The following is a 21227-nucleotide window of genomic DNA, read 5'->3' as shown; positions in this document are numbered from 1 at the left end:
GGACTCAGGAACGCGAGAGGGCGCCGCTTCCGGGAGCCCGGACTCAGCTTCCGGACGCTCGCGCGCCGAGCTCACCATAGAGAAGCCAGCCTGGACGCCCACTTCCGGCCGTCCCAGGCGCTTTGCTGGCGTTGGTAGGCTGGGGGCCCCCACCGCCCCTCTCCCTCAGGGTCGCGCGGGCTCCGCCCTTTAACGGAAACGTCTCCCTCTTCACCCTGCCCCTAGCAGACGCTGTGCTGCGCCCACAGCTGCCGGACAAAGGGTGACGTTCAGAGTTGGAGTCATGGCGGCAAGTGAGCCGAGCTTGGCAGTAACCGAGAGCCTCGCGCCGCTGTCGGGGAAAGAGGAAGGGGCCGGCTTGAACTCAGGCCCGGAGCGTAATTCTACGGGCTCCTCCTCGACTCCTGAGACCCCACCGCCTGCCCCCGAATCGTCCAGCCTCAACGCCGCGGTCCCCGAAGCGAATCCTACGTTTCCCGCGGCGGCCGCCGCCGCCCTGGAGCTGCCCCTCGGGCCCGCACCCCTGGCCTCCGCGCCGTTTGCCGAAGCCGCTCCGCGATCCCCCCCAGGCTCTGGCGGCTCCCGGCCCGGCCCGGAGACGTTCCGCCAGCGATTCCGGCAGTTCCGCTACCAGGACGCGGCAGGCCCTCGGGAGGCGTTCCGACAGCTGCGGGAGCTCTCCCGCCAGTGGCTGCGGCCCGACATCCGTACGAAGGAGCAGATCGTGGAGATGCTGGTGCAGGAGCAGCTGCTCGCCATCCTGCCTGAGGCAGCGCGGGCCCGGCGGCTTCGCCGCCGCACGGACGTGCGCATCACCGGCTGAGCGGCAGAGCTGCGGGCGGCCCGGCCCGGGCGCTCTCTGGACTAGAGCCGTGATCAGATCCGAGGCCCTGAGCCTGGCTCCCCATTACGCGTTAATGAAAAATGAGTTTTGGCAGTTCCTGCAGTCTCGTGTGTCCTTTTCGTTCGTCCTTTATCGTGCTTATTTTCCCGAACCTATTTCCAACCTCCTTTCTGGCTGGTGGCGAACCAAGTTGGGAGTCCATGAGAATAAAGCCTTTGTTTCTCATTCACGTGGCCATCGTTGGCTTTTGTGGGATCATTATGTGTTGGTTAGGCCTGGGCCGCCACATCTGGGAAATTTTTTTCCTGCGCATTCCCCAGCGTCGCACTTGGGTTTCCTTTGTTTTGTGGAGTCTATGTAATGAGGGCTCCAGCAGCCTGTGTTCCATCGTCGCCCCTACCTCTCACTAGTTAGAATTTGAGCTTGTTTTCCTAAGAGAACAGATGACAGTGTTCTGTTGTCTTGTAGATGGCGGTGGGTCGTGCCGGCAAATAGCTGGCTCTACTAGGTGCTTATTTAACTGCCTACTGCTATACCAATGCTGCCACCAGCTTGCTCCATCAGCCTGCCCTTTGGGCACAGACTTCCCCAAAGGCCCAAGTTATAGGGCTATTTTAGTAAGTGTTTAGTGCCGGTGTTTACAGAGATAGGCTAGTTCTTGTTTGTGAGCTCTGGCTTAAGCCTCTATACTCACCTTTCTTACCAAATTTTAAGGCTCTTGAAAGATTTAAGGAGCATATCTGGTGTGAACTAATGGATTGCTACTCACTTTAATGTCTCTCCAACTGCCTCCCTCAACTTTTTTAATAAGCATAATTGTTTAGGAAGGGAAGAAGCAATGTGGCAAGAACAGGGAAGCTCTGCAGTATAACCTTAGAGCCTACTCCATTCCTTGAGTCTTACGCACACCCAGGAAGGAGCTGATTGGGGTTCATAGGCCGTTTGGCTTGCCCTCAGAAGGGTCCTAATTGCAGTGGGTGCCATCTTTTAATATAGGGAAGGCCAGACCTATTTTCCCTGCACTGCTTTCAACAATCAAAAATTGAATAGTCCTGCAGCTCACATCACAAAGCATGAGCCAGACTGGGCTAGAGGGTGGTGTGGGGCATTTTACTTTTGAATATTAAAGACACTTAAATGAATTCAAAAGTATTTTGCATATGTCCTTGGGATTTTGGATTTAAGCCTGCAGCTGCCTCCCTGCAGAAGATACGTCTACTAAGAATGTAAAAGCAGACTTCCTTTAAAAGGTAATGTTTATAGAAAATTAATGCACATTAAAAACAGGGTAGATGGGACTTCCCTGGTGGTGTAGTGGTTAATGAGAATCTGCCTGCCAATTCAGGAGAGACAGGTTCAAGCCCTGGTCCTGGAAGATCCCACATGCCACGGAGCAACTAAGCCCGTGTGCCACAGCTACTGAGCCTGCACTCTGGAGCCCGCGAGCCATAACTACTGAGCCTGTGTGCCACAACTACTGAAGCCTGCATGCCTAGAGCCCATGCTCTGCAACAAGAGAAGCCACTGCAATGAGAAGCCCGTGCACCGCAACAAAGAGGAGCCCTCGCTCACCACAACTAGAGAAAGCCTGCACACAGCAACGAAGACCCAATGCAGCTAAAAATAAATATAAAAAGAAAAATAAATTTATTAAAAAAAAATAGGGTAGGGCTTCCCTGGTGGTGCAGTGGCTGAGAGTCCACCCGCCGATGCAGGGGACACGGGTTCGTGCCCTGGTCCGGGAAGATCCCACATGCCGCGGAGCTGCTGGGCCAGTGAGCCATGGCTGCTGAGCCTGTGCGTCCCGAGCCTGTGCTCCGCAACGGGAGAGGCCGCAACAGTGAGAGGCCTGCATACCGCAGAAAAAAAAAAAAAAAAAAAAAAAGAGTAGATAACTATAACAAATGACTGAAACGTAGCAACAAAAACCTGTTTTATTTTTTCCAAATACAGATACAGAAGTTTGCATGTTTTGCAAATATTGCTTCAAAGCAACATTTCTATATACAGCGCCTTCTGTTCTAATAGCGCGTAAACATAGATATGTATCCACAGTGCAATGTTGGCTCATCAAGGGTCCACCTTGCATACACTCATCACTTAAACAAAATGATTAGTCAAACCAGAACTGTTTTTGTCAAGGCAATTTTTTTAATAGGTGGATAGTTTTTCTCAAAAGAAAACTTAGGTAGTGTACATATTTCTAAATGGTAACAGTAATATTTGCAAATAACAGTTTCCAGTGCTCCAGCCTGGGGTTAATTCAACTTGACCCAGGAATTGGGGATGGAGCCCCTCAACATGGCTTTAAATTAGGGAAGCACACTGGGGTTATCAGAACTTGGAGTCACCCCCTGCTTCCCTAAGGACAAAGGTCACAATGAGTGAAATGGGATTATTTCCTTTACAAAAAGCATACAGTAAACTCAATAATGGCCACTTGGCAAAATTAGGGTAACTCAGTTTCTTCTTTCATCTTGAAAAAGACATGAGATTGACTCCCTTAAAGTTACAGCTTCTCCAGAAGTTATGCTCAAATGTGTTTTCAGGGAAGAAAAATCAGTAATCTAATAAGTCACCATACCTCACAGTTGTGGCTACAGAAAATCATCCTGTTTCTTCCCCTTTCAGACAAGCTTCACACAGTTCTTATCATGTGGCCGTCTGATAAATTATGCAAAACACAGATGCCATGCATACTCCTTGAGCGTTTCTTCCCACACCAGAAACACCAACATTAGCAATGGGAAACAACCTCTTACAGAGGAATTGTGTCAGCTTTATTACAGATGTCATAGCCACATGTATTCCCTCTGATGGATGAGCTACAGCAGGTCAACTTGTCCTAAATTCATTTTATATCAAATGGTGAGTTAAATTACTAGACAAAGCATACCTTGAAACAGATCTTGGTACAGAGGGCTTTGTGACCGCAATGACCTGTACCTTAAAGCCTAACCATCCCAAAGGTCACCGGAGATACTGTCATTGCTATTGAGATATTGGCTACTTCACGTTTACATAGTAAATATTTGCAGCATATAACATTACAGATTCATAAACCCATAATTAACTTGTGAGTGTTAATGGATAGATGTGCTTTGATTTTTGCCTTTAGTGATAGGAAAACTAAATGGTAAAATGGGTCACTCCTCAAAGCATGGAACATTTTCTTTAACTTTGCCTAGTAAGGAAAAACAAAACAATTACACGTGGAACCGTAACCTGGAAGAGTAACAAATATTGTCTCAGAAGGTACAAACTGTACCTGGACCTTAAGCAGCATAATCACCTTGATCTCACAAAATAATACGAACAGGAAATTTAAAGTGTTAAAGTATATTAAAACAATTCTGAAAATGCCAACTACTGAACATATACCCTTCGGGGAAGGAGAAAAGCGGCAGCAGATGTAGAATCTGGTTTGTTTACAACAATACAAAGTAAGGTAATTCCCCAAACCACATTCCTTGTAACAAATCTTTACAGTGAGAGTTCAAATTTGGGGGAACCATTTTTTGGACATTAAATAGAACTGGTAAGCTGTCAAGAAGTGGGTAGAAAATGCTGTCCTTTGGGTTCCAGACCCTGCCTGCTTCAGTTTGGAATTCCTCCTAGATTCTTATTACAGTGAGATTCTAGTTCTTCCACAGGCTGTATGGGTTCTGCTACAAAAGACACAACCCAGCCAATTCTGGGGTGAAAGCATACAAAACTTGTCCCCGGTACCATGAAGTCATGCAAGAGAGGTGGTGAGAAAGTGAAGAGTTCTAAGAAGACAGGGCGGCCAAGGCCTCTGCTCCTTCCCAACCTCCACAGAACGGTGAAGTCACGACATTCCCACGAAGCTGGAAAAACGAAAATGATGCCTGCTGCCTAAATTCATGCCAGGCAGAAAACCAGAAGGCTTGGCATGTGCCCCAACCTGACAGAAAAGTCAATTAAATAAGCTGCAAGTTGAATTTACAACTGTTTCCGACTAAACTTTTTTGGCTCTCATTCCATTTATCATCAGTGGCACGATTTCAAGTGAAGTTTGTGCAAAAAGACTCACTCTCCATTCAACAATGTGCACAGAAGAAGGGAATCCCAAGAGTCTATTTGCTACCTTCTTGGTAGGCTTCGAGATCAGAGTGCCCTCCCTTCCAGCAGCCAAAACGGCCTCTTTGTCCAAGTCCATCACACCCCTGCCCAGATCCCTGAAGTCAGTCGGTGTCACGTGCATTCGGCATGCTAGGTTTATTTATTTAAATATGTGAAGCTCCTCCTGCAGGTGCCCCAGGATTGTGCCCCCATTAGTGTGGGGTGCCCAGTTTCATGTTGAGCAGCAGAGTGCGATCTGTTGCACCTTGCCCAGGTCCGTCAGCAGCTGCTTGATGCAATGCTTGAGCTGCGGAAGCCTGGCCAGAGGCTCTGGGGGCTCCAGCTCCCCAGTGTAGTCCAGCCAGCTCTCCAACACTGTAGGCAGAAGAGAGAGGACCCGGTGAGTTCTCAACACTTGCTCTGCAAGAATTTCAGCACTTTATCCCACCTAGCCACTCATGGGGGGCGGGGAGGGAGGGCCATTTCAGGCAACACTGCCTCATCACCCTCTCTGCAAAGTATTACTCCTAGGACAAAGCTCAAATGCTGTAGAGCAGTGCAGTCCAACAGAACTTTCTGCAATGACGGAAATGGGCTATGTCTGTGTTGTCTAATATAGCCACTAGCCATACGTAGCTACTGAGTACTGAAAACGTGGCTAGTGCAACTGAGGAACTGAATTTAAATTTTATTCCATTTTAATTAATTTAAATAGCCACACATAGCTAGTGACTACTGCATTCGTGCAGCTCTATAGTCTAGCCGGCTTGGAAGGACCCACCTTTCTCAGTGTTACCGCCCCATCTTTATAAGGCTTTCCCATGTTGAAAATCAGAGAGCCTGGTGTTTTAGCCTTCTGTGAAGAAAAATTAGAATCTAAAGGGACTTGAAATGGTCTATTTTTGTCTCCATAAATTCTGATCTGCTTCATATTGATTCCTATCATCAGTAGCACAGAACACTCTGATTTTATTTTCTAAGTACTTAATGTAAAATGTCCAGATACTAACAAACTTGACTACAATTAGTTCAATATCTAAAAAGCTGTCTTGCTTCTGAGAGCAGAAATTTCTCTATAGAAAGATATTTGTTCTTCCCCAAGCCACTCCCTTAAGCTCTGGCATTTACGGAAGGGCCATTCTGGAGCCCTGCACCTCTGACAAGAGCCAGCCCCTCCAGGTAGGCCCTGTGCTTACCCCGGCCTGCCCGTAGCCTTTCTAGTCTGTGCACCAACCTCTACTGAGCACCATCTGGACCCTGGAGCCAGAGTGCAGAAAGAGGAAGACCATGCAGTGCCTGTTCCTCAAGAAGCCTGCAGCCTCATACACAATCCTCTGCCCTCCTCAGACCAGCCCTCCATCTTCCTTCCCACCTTTCTAAATCCTTTGTTCCCTGCAAGTTACTTCTCAGGGAAGCCTTCCCCAACTCTACAATCTGAATCTGGTCCCTGTGTCACAGGTGCTATGCTATCACTTGCTCCCCTTTGGAGCACTTATCCTGGTTTATAATTAAACATAACGGGTTGATTTAATTAATATCTGTCTCTAACGTAAGATCAAGCTCCATGAGAGCAGAGGCAGAGTCTGCCTTACTCACCATTATATCCCTAACACTCAACTATGCCTGGTACATAGTAGGCTCTTGACAGAGGCAGTGAGAGAATGCAGGAACAGTCCAGCGATATGCCCCACTGAACACTCGGGCTCCTCAGAGTTCACCTTCCTCCATCAGATTTCTTGTTGGCACTCGGGGGTTCGAAGGAGGAGGAGCCTTCCCTCCTCCTGATCCCAACAAGTACAAGGACTTGAAAATAAGAAATACAAAACTGACTTCTCAGACGGAACTTGAAAACCAAGAGTAAAGGATCAAAGTTAAATGACAGTGACCAGTGACCTCCTGAGCAAGAAAAACTCCATAGTGACCAGTTTCAATACAACAGTCTTATTAAAAAAAAAAGAAAAAGAAAAAGGAGTCCACAGACTAGAGAGAGACAGGAACTGCTCAGCTAAAGAGCACAAGAGTAAATGGAGGGGGGACTTCCCCGGTGGTCCAGTGGTTAAGACTCCATGCTCCCAATGCAGGGGACCCAGGTTTGATCCCTGATCAGGGAACTAGATCCCACATGTCACAACTAAAGATCCCACACGCAGCAACGAAGATCCCAAAGACCTGGCATGCATGCATAAATAAATCTTTTTTTAAAAAAAAGAGTAAATGGAGAAAAGACTCAAAGTTAATGCCGTAAGAGCCCATCTGGGCAGTCAAGGCTGGCTGGGTTGATTCCAAGAGAAAATGTCAGTCAGTCTGTCCTGGGCAAGATGATCCTACAATTGCTGAGAGGCCCCTCTTAAAGCTACTGGAACTACCTCAGATGTGGTTCGGGCTCACCCAAGACGTCCCCCAACACCATGGTGACCCAGCAGGCACGCACAGGGAGAAAAGCAACAGTCAGTGTGCAGACTAGAAGAGCCTAGGCCACTCATAGTGTCTGAACTTGGTTAAGAGGAGTGTTTGGAGCCCCTAAGGTGGAATTCTTCTCTCTAGCAGGAACGAAGAAGACAAGACCCAGAACTGTGGGAGCCAACAGCACCTCCTCTGGACCCCAGCATCCAACAAGCCAGGCTTCTCTCCACACCAGGTGCTGGACCATCACCCCAAGTTTCTCTTTTAAGGAAGCTCAACAGCTTCTCAACAGTATCATGATTCCAAGAAAGGCAGCAGGTTATAAAGGTAAAGTTTCATTTCAAATACAGTCCCCCAGACAATCTAGATAGAGGCCAATGCTCACTAAGGTAACATTAAAAAAAAAAAATCTTTCTAATGCTAAAAGATTCAGTATTTTTATGGTCATTAAATATCTTTTATCTTTTAGTTTTATAAGACTGTTCACACAACTACGTAAGTTATTAAATAATGGTTAACACTGAAACAATGACATTTTTTAAAGTCAATACAATAGCCTATCAGACTTTTTAAAAAGGAATATTGTATGTAACTTCCTATAAAAGCTGTTTATCTTGGTGGTATTTAGATGAAATGAAGATAGCAGAAATAAAATGGGATTCTGATGAATCTTTATTAAATACAATGCAAACTCTGTTTACCTGAATAAAATCTTTAAACTTTATAATTGATTTTCATGCTTCCAGTACCTCTCAGAGCCTGGAATATCAGAACAAGAACAGAGTATGTGGCCCCAGATGGAGGACACAAGAGTCCTCTGGAAGGCCAGAGAAGGGAGCCCAGGCTTGTTGTCCTGGCCACACTGATCACTCAGTGAACTCAGGGCTGGAGCAGCCCAAGCTTGGGACTTCCCTGGTGGTCCAGTTAAAGAATGTGCCTTCCAGTGCAGGGGATGTGGGTTTGATCCCTGGTGGCGGAACTAAGATCCCACATGCCTTGGGGCAACTAAGCCCGCACGCCTCAACTAGAGAGCCCACGTGCCACAAACTACAGAGCCCACACACTCTGGAGCCCGTGTGCCACAGCCAGAGAGAGAGAAGCCCGCACGCCACAACAAAAGATCCCGCATGCCGCCATGAAGATCCCGCGTGCGGCAACTAAGACCCAACGCAGCCAAAAATAAAATGGAAGGAAGGGAGGGAGGAAGGGAGGGAGGAAGGAAGGAAGAAAGAAAGAAGGCTCTGACTTCTCCCCTAGGGGCAGGTTCCTTTGGCAACAACAGAACCTTCGCCCTGTTTCCATGGTGCTAAGCCTCTTTTCAGGGACCCAGAGCCAATTCTACCGCCACTGTCTGAAACTACAATTTTCAGTCTGGCATTCGATCCTCTTTCAGCTTTCTAATAGCAGGGTTTTTCACAGACCTGGCATCAGCTACAGTTCTAAGGAGCCCAAGGAAACCTTTCAGGAGTGAAAGAGAGACAGAAACACTCTGCCTTCCAGAAATGCCCTCACAATGGACCCTGGACTGGCCTCCCATTCCTGGTTCCGCAGGTTTGCCTCCGGGGCAGGAAAGAAAGCATGAGGGCGTGTCAGGCTCTCGCCCTCGCACTGTCCTCCAACAGGGCCAACCCTTTCCCAGTCGAGCCAGTCCTCTTATCATCCACCCTCAGTCACCGCCTCTGTAGCAGAAAACATCACTCTCTTCAAGGCTCCACTTCAGTCCCAGGAGCTCCAGGAAGCCTTCCTGTTATCACTTCCCCTCACAGCAGCTCTCCTCCCCTGGCCCGGCCTCAGCCATACCTGTGACCCTCGCTTACATAACACATGGCATTTTTCTTCTGAGTTATTTCATCCCCAATTACAGTAATAACAGCCTGGCTGTACTCAGAATCCTCAAACAGAACATTTATTTCTTAATCAGTCTCCTTTCTAAGGATGAAAACAAATAATTAGGAAATAAGAGAATAAGACAACAAACAATCAAGAAGGAAGTCTGACTTCAAAAAGCAAACTGACAACATCCTGGGGATCAAGAGTTCAGTCCTCCAAGCCCATTTGTTACCACTAACATCTGGGACAAATACCCAGGGGCTACATAAATGACTTAGTCAAGTTCTTAAATCTCTACTGATAAAGAGGAGAAGGCTTCATATTAGATTTTAAGAAAGGCTGAAATAAAAGGTGTTTTCAGGGCTTCCCTGGTGGCGCAGTGGTTGAGAGTCCGCCTGCCGATGGAGGGGACATGGGTTCGTGCCCCGGTCCGGGAGGATCCCACATGCCGCGGAGCGGCTGGGCCCGTGAGCCATGGCCGCTGAGCCTGTGCGTCTGGAGCCTGTGCTCCGCAACGGGAGAGGCCACAACAGTGAGAGGCCCGTGTACCGCACAAAAAAAAAAAAAAAGTGTTTTCAGATCAATCCTCAGACACCCTAAAAGCTCAAATACGTCAAAGTTTCAATTCCCCACAGAACTGGCTTTGTAGAGATCTGCTCAGATCACACATTACCCGCAGGCAGAGTCCAGCTGCTCTTCTGCACACTCTCCTTGGCAGAAGGGACTGGGAAAGTGAGGCAGGACCCCTGACATTGCACAAACCTTAGAAGTGCCCGATCAATACTAAAAGTAAGGCTCTGCCATCTTGAGGGGAGAATGAAGGTGGTGAGACTGACAGAGAGGAGACAAGAACACAGCTGTGCCTGGAGAGCAGCTCATCCCGGTGGGCCCACAGTGGCTGCCAAGTGCAGGGAGCCAAGGAGGGAGCCCTACCGTCCAGCTCCTTCTCAATGGAGTCCATCCTATGCGTGACTTCGTCCTGAAGAGACTCCACGTGCGTCAGCAGGTTAAACTGCCACTGGTGCTGGGAGCTCAGCAGCCCCTCTCCGCCTCTGTCCAGCAGCTTCCGAGCGGGGGCTTCCTCAGGTAGGACCTTTCTGGAGACATATTCCCTCACCTGGGGATGCAACAACATTGAAGTTACTGCATGGAGACAGCTCCCAGCCCCTCTTCCAAACAGCCAGTGTCCACAACCATTTGAAAACCCAGTTGCAGTTTGAATATCCCAACTCTCTACCTCCCTGCCTCGTTCCTCCCCTCTTGGGCACTGGGCAGAAGTGTGCCTGCTGTACCAATAACAACCACCTCAGGGCAGCACAGACCTCTGGCTCAGAGGATCCCACAGCTGCTTCCCAAAGAATGGCCCAATGCCCTAGGCCTGAAGTAGGCCTCACAGAAGGGCTTCCAGAAACCTGAGATCAGAATACAGCAAGGCAAGTGTAGACAAGGGTTAGTATGTGGATGTCAGACAAACTAGCTTTAAATCCTAGCTCCATGTCTCGCTGAATGCGTGTATCTGGATGAGTTACTTCACCTCTCTGGGCCTCTGTTCCCTCATGGGAAAGAAGGAAGTAGTAAATCCTACTTTAAAGGTTCATGAGGATGAAATAGGATAATGTTTATAAAACACAGTGCCGGCCTATGGTCAGCCTGCTATCGATGAAAGAGATTTTTAAGCCCAGCTGCCTTGTTTAGGCCCCGTATTTCCTGATTTTTTCATGATGTGCCAGACACCTCTAGGCAATGTGCCCAGTCTGCATGACCATAAACCTTTTCTGGGGTTTGTGACCGCAACCTTCCATTCACTCATTTGAAATGAAACAGGTTCTACTTAACATTTATTTAGGGGTGACTGTGTGCAAAGCCATGTTCTGAGAGCTTTTCACAGATATGCTGCACAGTAACTGAGAGGGCACTGCCACTGGCTCCACTCGACAGGGGGTAAGGAGACACGTCTCAGGAGGTGAAGTGACCTGCTCAGAATCACACAGCAAGTGGCTGAGCCCAGACTTGAAACTGGGTCTGTCTCCAAAGACTATGTCCTCACCAGCCTCATCCAGCACTGTTTAGACCCTGGCAAGGATACAGGCTGAACGAGGTATAATGCCCACCCTTGAGGGGCTTCTAACCTAGGATGCTCCCCCTTGGCACGATGCAGCAATGGACTTACGCTGGTGATACCATCCCACAAAGTGAAGTCTGTGAAAGTAAGTATGACAAGGGTGGAGAAGCTCTCAAATCACACAAATCCTCACTGACAACTGAGGACAGGGCAGAATGAGACCAGTGAACACTGGCAAGAGAACACAGGGGGCTCCAGGAGAGAATGACTTGAATAACAAGAAAATGAGAGTACCTCTTGGGAAAACTGATGAAACCAGCAAATATTTTGACAAAATGGACTGTTCCTATGTCAGGGCTGCAAAGTGAAAAGTAAAGCCAGCATAGAATTGTACTGAAAACCTTATGCCTAACAAAACACCTGACTCATTCTTTGCTCGTGGGAAGGATTAGCACCCACGGGCAACTATAAATTGCATTGAAGAAAAAAAACTCACTTTCCTAACTTACTTCCATTTATCAAGTTCCAGTCAACCCTTTTCCCCTGCTACCTCCCACCTCTCCACACCCCGCCCCCGACTCTGCCACTTTGTGGACATTTTTGGGGTTTAAGTGGGCTCCCTTGACTTTGTACTCATTTTAACAGACCAAAAAACATCGATGATAAGCAAATTTATATACAATTTTACAGTAAATACAACTCTATAATAAACATCTTCCACAGAACATTTAGCCCTAGGAGGAGAAGGTACAAGCACCCAAACACCGAATTAAGACCAGTACAAGCGAGCCTCATACCTTTGGGGAGCTGGGTTTGGGGTCACTGTCCCCTCTGCTCCTGTCTTGTTCTAGAGGCCAGCCCAGGCGCGGAGAGAGGGAATCGTCACCATTCTCGTGGAGGGAGTTGACTGCATCGTCAAGGGCAGAGCGCCGGGTCTCCACCACCAGCTTCTGTTCCACAGCAGGGTAGTAGGTGCGGGGCTTCTGGTAGCAGTGCTCGCTGGTGATATATGACTCCTCCACAGACCGGGGCAAGGGCAGGGGCAGAGGCTTCTCCACCGCCCCGTTCAAAGTTCTATAGCTTGGGGCTTCCTCCCTGCTCTTGGCTTCAGTGACATGGATGTGTTTGGAATGAGATCTCCCCTCCGCCAGATGCTGTTTCCAAGGCTGACACCACAGCTGCAGATCAGGATGTTCCCGGCTTCTGTTGGGAGGGCAAACACAGAGAGGGCTTTGGAGTACCTGGGACCACTGCAGGGGCTTTCCAGTAGCGGGGAAGACCTCCCACCTGGGCCAACTGGTACAAGCCACTATTTGCCACACAAGAGGGAATGTAAATCAGCAGCCTCTGAGGAGACCACTTCCAGGCAAGCTCCTGCTGTATCACTCACAGTGAGTGGGACTGGACTTGGGAGTCAGAAGACCTGACTGCATTTCAGCTCAGCCGCTGATTAGCAGTGCAGCTGGCCCAAGTCGCTCAGCCAGCCTCATCCCCGTTTCCTCCTCTGCAAATCTGGCTAACCATCTACCTGTCTGCCAGCAACCACTGAGTTTGTTATAGATGAAGTGAATTAATTTGAATGGAAGTACAGTACTTTGTTGGCAGTAAAGTGCTCTTCAAATGTGACTTACTAAAAATAACCTTAACTTATTAATAAACAGCCATGATAATCCTGGCATGCAATGGCACTCAATTACACAAATCCAGTGGTGACCCGGGAGGGAGGTGGTAACCAGAAGTCATCTAGGCATAGGCCATTAATAACAAAATCTTCTGTTCACACCATTCCAAAGAGGAAAATCTGTTATTAAAGAACAAAGATTCTGCTCCCTTTTTGGGCCACAGACACTTCTGAGAATCTGAAAGCTCTTGCTACATGTATACGTGTACATAAAACTCTGTGTATGACTTCAAGTTTCCCACAATCATTCACCGTCTGACGTTTGACCCAACAGAAGGTCTTTAATTTACTGGATCATAATCAATTGTAAAAAAGGAAAAACAGAACAGAAAATACCAGAATGCACCATTCTAAGTAAGAGTAGGCGTTTGTGAAATTTTAGTTTCAGTTTTGTACATGTGAGTGATATAAAATGTATTTCTTACTGTGGGATATATATTTAAGTTTAAAAGCCACGACTCTAGATAAACTTTACCTTTTTAACTCTTGTTTACCACCCAGAACTTCCATTATAACCTTGGATCATTAAATGAAATGAAAGAAAGGAAAGGAGAAAAGGACGGAGGAAGAAAAACTGGGCTTCCTGAGTAAGGCCCACCAGCTACCGGCAGTTCCTAGCTGGCAGGGGTGTTTGCAAGCAAGTGGAAGGACGGACAGGTGCTACTCACATTTGGTTCACAGATGTGCAGAAATGTGTGGGAGCCTTTCCAACTATCACAATGACTACTGATTGTCACATATGTGACCTCAGCATTCAGTTCACTGAATTCAGAGATGCTAAATATCCTGTAACGCTCGGTACAATTCCACACATACAGAGAATTATCTCATGGTATAATTGTAAACATTACCTTCACCAGTCCCAACTGAGAAACACTGAAACCAGATCAGCAGGAACTCAGCAGCAACTCCCACATATAGATATCCCCCACCCCACCCCCACACTTTCCTGAAGTCTTCCTGCAGTAATGGAATAGGCCATAAATAGGACAGCAGGGAATGATCTTACAGAACCTAAAATTCTGCTCGCAAGGGGCTACAACTATCCTTTCTCGGCTCTCCCACCCTAGCAATCCCCAATACCACCCCGATCCACTGGGGAAGGAGAGGAAACCACCAGCATCAAGGCAGCCTGGGTCCCTGGCCACTTCCAACAGGGTATCACAGCCTGTACCAGGAACCTAGGATCCCAGGCACACCTCTGAAATCATAATTGCATCAGAGGAAATGGAAGTCCTTGTTCACTTTCAGGTCTACTGTAGCCTGAAATCTGTTAACTTGGAGCATAGAGGCCATAGTATGGGCCTGTTCTTGTACGAAAATCACAAAAGTCTTTGTTTCCTTCCTCCTACAATTTTCACCCTCCCAGCTAAGATCTGAAGCCCCAGCTACTACACAAGGATGACCCTGGCCTTTCTTTGTAAGCCCTGTCAATCATGAAGAAGGTATGCATAGCCATGCGTGTTACTTTTGAAATGACAACATTTGAAGTTATTCCCAGTTTTACTGTTTGCCTTTGAAAATGAATCCACCAGGTCACTTAGGAACAAAATTTCTGAGAATGAAGACCCAGAGCCTGTGATAGCAGAGACTATCCAGGTGTACAGAGACATACTGGGACCACCTTCCTGTCTCCCAGGCTCTTTTCTCCATATATAATGACTAACAAGATCTCCCTATACTCCCCCCTGAACTTCTTGGAGAAGTCAGATTTAATTCCAGTACAAAGTCACTGCTATAAAGATGAAGGATCTAGGGGCTTCCCTGGTGGAGTAGTGGTTGAGAATCTGCCTGCCAATGCAGGGGACACGGGTTCGATCCCTGGTCCGGGAAAATCCCACATGCCGCGGAGCAACTAAGCCTGTGCGCCACAACTACTGAGCCTGTGAGCCACAACTACTGAGCCCACGTGCCGCAACTACTGGAGCCCGCGTGCCACAACTTCTGAAGCCCACACGCCTAGAGCCCATGCTCCACAATGAGAAGCCACTGCAATGAGAAGCCCGCGCACTGCAACGAAGGGTAGCCCCCACTCGCTGCAACTAGAGAAAGCCCGTGCACACCAGCAAAGACCCAACACAGCCAAAAATAAATAAATAAAATAAATAAATTTATATAAAAAAAATTAAAGATGAAGGATCTAAATGGGGATTCGAACGAACAAGGTTCTGAAATATGGGGCAGGGCTGGAGCACTGGTATTTCAGTGAGAAGAAAGAGAACACCATCTGACTGAATCCTCAAATGAAAAGAAACACAGCAACATTTACAATCAGGAGCATCGTCTGAGGTTTGCCCTCACCTTCGACCTGTCTCAGTCAATTTCTGGCATCTCGTTAAGAAGAAATTCACTTGGCTTATATGGAGGAAAATTTTCTGATTTTATAAAATGTGAGGGAATACCTAGTCTAAGACATCCAAATCAGGGTCACTTGATTTAGTTCACCTCAACAGATACCGTCACAGTAATGGCTAATTCCCCCAGTAACCATCCTTTCCTTCTCTTACACCCACCTCCACCCTCACTCCTGAGTTTGCTCAGGGCACATGGCCACCTGGCTACTAGCCTCCTGCAGTTAGGTGTGTCCATGAAACCACTTGTTCCCCCTCCTGGGGGTCAGAGCAGAGTGGAGGTACAGATGCATCTGCTTGGACCACGCAGATGAGATTAACCCTAATGGAATGCCAGAGCAGTAAGACAGAAGGAACCCAAGTCCCCACGTCCATAGCTGGAATCTTGGAGAAAGGCCACCTACCTACCTGGCCTGGACCCCTGCCTACCTCTGGACCATGCCTTATGTGAGAAAGAAAATTCCATTTTGTTTAGCCTTTATTTTTTTGGTTTTGTTATAGCAGCTTGGTTTTTACCCAAATCAACATATACTCTTGCTGAATGTGCCCTGCTCAACCTCTCCTTGCCATGTCAATTTTACTTTGTTTCAATTTTACTTTGTATCCCAATCAAAAATGTTTAGGATGGTAGTTCCCTGGTGGCCTAGTGGTTAGGATTCCAGGCTTTCACTGACACAGTCTGCAGTCCAGGTTCAATCCCTGGTCGGGGAACTGAGATCCCACAAGCCGCGAGGTGTGGCCAAAAAAACCACGATGTTTAGGATGAATGGATAAACAAAATGTGGTTTTACATATAATGGAATATTATTTAGCCTTAAAAAGGAAGGAAATTCTGATACAACTTACAACACAGACAAACCTTAAGGACATTATGCTAAGTGAAATGAGCCAGTCACAAAAAGACAAATACTGTAGAATCCCATTTATATGAAGTACCCGGAGCAGTCAAATTCAGAGAGACAGAAAGTAGAAGGGTGGCTGTCAGCGGCTGGGGGAGGGGAAATGGAGAGAAGTTGCTTAATGGGTACAGAGTTTGTTTTGCCCCACACAAGGAGTTCTGGAGACTGGGTGCAACAGAGTGAATGTACTTAACACTACTGAACTGTACACTTAAAAACGGTTAAGATAGCAAACTTTATGTTATGTATATCTTACCACAGTTTAAAAAACAAAACCCAAAAACTCAGAACAGGAACTTTCCTGGTCGTCCAGTGGTTAAGAATCTGCCTTCCAAAGCAGCGGGCGTGGGTTCAATCCCTGGTCTGGGAACTAAGATCCCACATGCCGCGGGGCAACTGAACCCATGCTCTGCAACTAGAGAAGCCCACAACAAAGACCCAGCGCAGCCAAAATAGAAAAAAACAACTCAGAACGGTACAAAAAAAAAAAAAGAAAAAACAATCTATAAATACACCATTTCTTTCTCTTTTTTTTTCTAAGGCATTTTATTGTATTTTATTTTTTGGCCGCACCATGTGGCACGTGGGATCTTAGTTCCCTGACCAGGGATTGAACCTGCACCCCCTGCATTAGAAGTGTGGTGTCTTAACCACTGGACCACCAGGGAAGTCCCCACACACTGTATCTTGATTACAGTAGTGTTTGTATATACATTTGCCAAAACTCAATGAACATTTAAAATGGGTGAACTTAATTATATGTAAATTATACCTCAATAGAGTTAATTTTTTTAAAAAAGAATGTTTATCATGTAACTGAGAATCTTAAATAAAAGTCTCAAACTTATCGCCGATTTTGTGGCTTTCCAGTTTCTCATATTTATCCTGCCCTCTGCCCACGCCAAATCAGACTCATCCCCAAAGCTGCAGGTGCCACACTTACTGCAAGATGCTCATCTTGAGCTGCAGGCCATGCAGAACCTCGATCACTCTCTGCACATCGCCGAGAAGCTGGTGGGTGGCCACAATCTTCTTGGCATTCTGGTGGGAATAGTTCTCTTCTAGAAATGCCAGGCCATGCATATGTCCCCTGCTCAACCACTCCTTGTCATACCAGTACTTGAAGCCAGGTCTCTGACCTAAAGCAGTGACAATGAGAGAGTTAATCCTTGGTCTGAAGGAAACCCAGACCATTTCATCATCGCACAATTATCACACAAACTATTGGAAGGATAGACTGGTGTGTTCATTTTGTTCATTCATTCATCCAGTATACATCTACTTGGCACCTACTATATGCTGGGCTCTCTACTAGGTGTTGGGGATAAGGTAGCGAGAAAAGCATATAAATTTCCTGATCTCTGCGACTGGCCAGAGGTAGAGTGGAACTTGGATATCTTGTTAAAGTTAAATCACATCATTCCCTCTCCCACTTAAAACCTTCGATGACTTCCTATCGTGCACAGAAGAAAACCCAAAGCCCTGACTGATCTAATGAGGCCGGCAGGCCCGGGCTCCTTCCTGCCCCCCTTGCCCCACCCTTTCCGGAACACATTCAAGCTCTTTCTGGTCTTAGGGTCTCTGCTCTAGCACCCCTACCCCTGTCTGGAGCACTATTCCCCAAGGCCTTTGCAGGACTGGCTCCTTACCACCTCCTCAGAGAGGCCGTTGGTTACCTCCCAAAGTACGAGAGCCTCTTCCGTGCCTCCTAGTCATTCCCGATCTGAGGGCTTTTGCCCCCTCAAAGCATTCATCCCTACCTAACATGTTCTTGTTAGGTGACTTATTTTGACATCTGTTGCTGGTCCAAACCCCACTAAAAGCCAGAAGAATAGGAATTGTTTTGTTCACGGTTATATCCTCAGTGTCTGGCAAAAGGCATCGTGAATGGATTTATCAAATGGAAAGAAGCCCCAAGTGCCCCTCCAACTGTCACCTACCGCCTAACTAAATGAATGGTCAGCCCTCCACTCCCTGCTCTGGACCTCCATTTCCCATCTGTAACAATGACAGATGAACCAAACAGCTTCAGCGGTCCTGTTCATTACAGGGATCCTCAGGAAGGACTGAAAACACAACCACACGTGACTTGGCACAGTGTTTCCTGCTGTAAAAGCCCAGGGAACAGCTTCCAATCAGACTGTTGTTCACCTCTCAATGGCTATAAAGACCCTAAAATAACCCGGGCAAACCCTATCAAGGTCCTTGCACTCTTTCTGGCTTTTCTAAGACACATGGTGGGGATGCACCTCCACTCTGTTAACAACACCTTTAAGTAACCTTTAAAGAATAGATCTGTTAGGTTAAACTTCTGGCCCAAGACTGCAGAATCGAACATAGTCAATAAATGTGACAGTCACTGAGTGCTCAATTCAAGGAATCTATTCCCAGTCTTGGCAATTTAGTTATAAAAGTTCAGAAAGTGCATAGGGATTGATAAAGATGGTGTGTATGATTTCTAAAAAGAGAAAAGTGGACGGAGAGAGTGAGAGACAATAAAGTAGACAAAAGGTTTTAAATGGTGCCCTAAAGGAGCCCTGGGGATTATGTGTGGAATCTGAGAGGCAGCTGCCACAGAGGTAGCCTAAGCAGCAGGATTCAAAGCAGCACTACCTGTTTTACAAGACAAAGGTCAGAGATACCAGTTGTCATCTCCTATCTAGCACTAACTGTCTGAGTGATCTTAGGCCAATCATGTCCCTTCTGGGCCTGCTGCTTGCCTGTTAAATGTCAAGGCTAAACTAAGTGGTCTCTGAGATCCTGCCCATCAATTATATTCTATGACTTATGGACTAATCTTTTGACCATATTCTTTCCTTGGGATAAAGGGAAAAACAGAGGCAAGATTGCTCTCTGTCTATAGACTAATCTAGCACTAGAAGACACAGTGTCACAATAGAGGTTATCAGGCCCCAGGGGGACCTACTTGCTGGAAAATGAACTGTGGTAGCCCAGTCCCTCCCTATACAACCAGCAAAATCAAGAGACTTGGTCCCACAAGTCAGTTCTAATTCCAATCTGCTTCATGAGATTAGGAAAGTCATTCATTTCCCTGGGCATCAATTTCTTCGTCATAAGCAAAAATCGGAACAGGAGCTCCTACCAGGCCCACCTCATAGGACAAAAAGGAATAACAGCAGCAGAGGCTCTCCAGCGTTGTCTAGCTGTAAGGGGACTGCACCCAAGGGGAGCAACCTTACAGGTGATGAATGGAGACGATGTCACATCCCACTGACAGCAAAACAAGAACCACGGATTTATAATCCACCCCTGAGATTTCTGGAAAGGGGAAGCCAAGAGCCATAGGCCAGCCCTGCGGTCAAGGAACAATGAAACGAACTGATCCTAAGGAATTAATTCACTGCTCTGGGTGGCGGACAGGCTCTTCGCAAACACACCTTTCCCCTCCCCTCAAGGGCGTATCTCCCTTCCAGGTGGCAACGATGCAATGGAAGGCAGATGCCACCAGAGGGAGCAGAGGCCGGTTTCCAACCCTTCAACAGCCCTGAAAAGCCAAGGACAGAGCCCACATCCTCATGAACTCTCAAGAAAAGGAAAAGGTGCTCGCTCTGGCAGCACATATTCTAAAACTAGAACAACAGAGAAAAGATTAGCATGGCCCCTACGCCAGGATGACATGCAAATCGGTACAGCGTTCCATAGTTTATACAGAGTTTCAGTCATACAAGATGAAAGAGTTCTAGAGATCTGCTATACAACATTGTGCTTATAGTTTATAAAGAATACTGTACTGTACACTTAAAAATTTGTTAAGAGGGTAGAGCTCATGTTATATGATTTTTACCCCCCCCACCCCCACCCCCACACACAACAAAATTCTAGCTCAAGGCCTGGCCTTCCACTAGGTGAACCTCTTCATACATGCTCTCTTACTGCCAAGTTCAGGACAGCTGGCCACCAGGTGAGCTAGCAACAAAGGCGAGGAGGAGGCAGAGTCTAGCCGATGCTGAAGAAATGAGTCTCAAGACCACAGACACTCAGGCTGCTTCACCGCCAGCTGTGCTAAGGAAAAGGCTACATATTGTTAATATCCCTGACTCCAGAAATCTCTACCTGGAGGGTCTTGGCAAACATAACAGGTGTATTTCTCAGGCACATTTTCTTCCAGTAATCCCATGCAGACCCCATGCTGCCAGCACTGGCACTCTTCACACTGTTAGAATTAAAGAAGCAATAAAAATTAAACTCAGAAGGAATCCTCCATCCAAAAATAAGACCCACCTGTGGGGGGAAAGGGGCAGTGGGAGGCGGAAGGAGGAGGGAGGGAGAGGAGGAGGAGGAAGTGGGAGCTGAGCTGCAACCACTCTTCCAGAGCAGCCACTAGCCACCTGTGCTTTTAACATTTAAGTTAACAAACTAAGTTTAAAATTCAGTTCCTTAGTCCCACTAGCCACATCTTAAGTGCCCAACAGCCGTATGAGGCTAGTGGCTACTGTACTGGACAGCACAGATGAAGAACATTTAAATTAAACAGTACTGATCTCAGAAAAATGACTATTTTCCCTCCCATTTCTAGAGGCTTTCACTTTTCTGATCACTTTATAAACAGAGAGGGAAAACTGTTTAAGTCCTTAGAGGGAGGTTAACTTAGAAAGACAAAAAACTGAGTTTGAATTCTGGCTCAGACATTCATTAGCTGTGTGACCTTGCACAGGTCACTTCTCCACCCTGGGCTTCAGTTTCCCCATCTGCAAAATAGGATACTATTCCTACCAACCGTGTGGGGCTGTTTGTGAGGAATCAATGGGTCACATGTCAAAATTCATATAGTAGAGCCCAGCACACAACTTTTATGTATTAAGAGCCTATTACTGCTACGAATGGGTAGGCTAACTCACTTTGATGCCTCCTGGACTCAACATATGCTAGCGCTTTGCATTTGTTCTTTCTAAACCTTACCAACGGTCACACAGCTGAGAAGATGCAACAGTGGATCAGAACACAAGCCTGGCTGACTGCAAGGCTAGTTCTTTTAACCCCTAGGCTCCACTGCCTTCCCTGGGGAAGGGGGAAAGAGAGAAAGGGCAAGAGGCAGAGAGGGAAAGAAAGGAGC

General features: G+C 47.0%; 2 protein-coding genes across 5 annotated transcripts in view; one reads left to right on the top strand and one right to left on the bottom strand.

The window, feature by feature from the left end:
* The first annotated feature begins 95 nt into the window (after positions 1-95).
* SCAND1 (SCAN domain containing 1) lies at positions 96-1050 on the top strand. The gene has a single exon (XM_082670645.1). It carries the CDS (start codon positions 284-286, stop codon positions 821-823), a length of 540 nt encoding a protein of 179 aa, XP_082526771.1. The 5' UTR covers positions 96-283; the 3' UTR covers positions 824-1050.
* Positions 1051-2760: 1710 nt separating this feature from the next.
* Positions 2761-21227, bottom strand: part of PHF20 (PHD finger protein 20) — a 133283-nt gene continuing 114816 nt past the window's right edge. For all 4 annotated transcript variants that reach the window (XM_082670254.1, XM_082670257.1, XM_082670255.1 and 1 more), the window contains 5 exons: positions 20228-20327; positions 17097-17292; positions 12020-12425; positions 10094-10277; positions 2761-5302 (listed from right to left, as the gene is read on the bottom strand). In XM_082670254.1, coding sequence (XP_082526380.1) covers positions 5160-5302; positions 10094-10277; positions 12020-12425; positions 17097-17292; positions 20228-20327 — 1029 coding nt within the window. In that variant the 3' untranslated portion in view covers positions 2761-5159. The remainder of the gene's footprint in view (positions 5303-10093; positions 10278-12019; positions 12426-17096; positions 17293-20227; positions 20328-21227) is intronic.

The sequence above is a fragment of the Grampus griseus genome (assembly GCF_964374135.1).
Source record: "Grampus griseus genome assembly, chromosome: 14".
NCBI lineage: Eukaryota > Metazoa > Chordata > Mammalia > Artiodactyla > Delphinidae > Grampus > Grampus griseus.
Note: the sequence above shows the minus strand (reverse complement) of the source record. Positions and strands in the feature narration are given on the sequence as shown.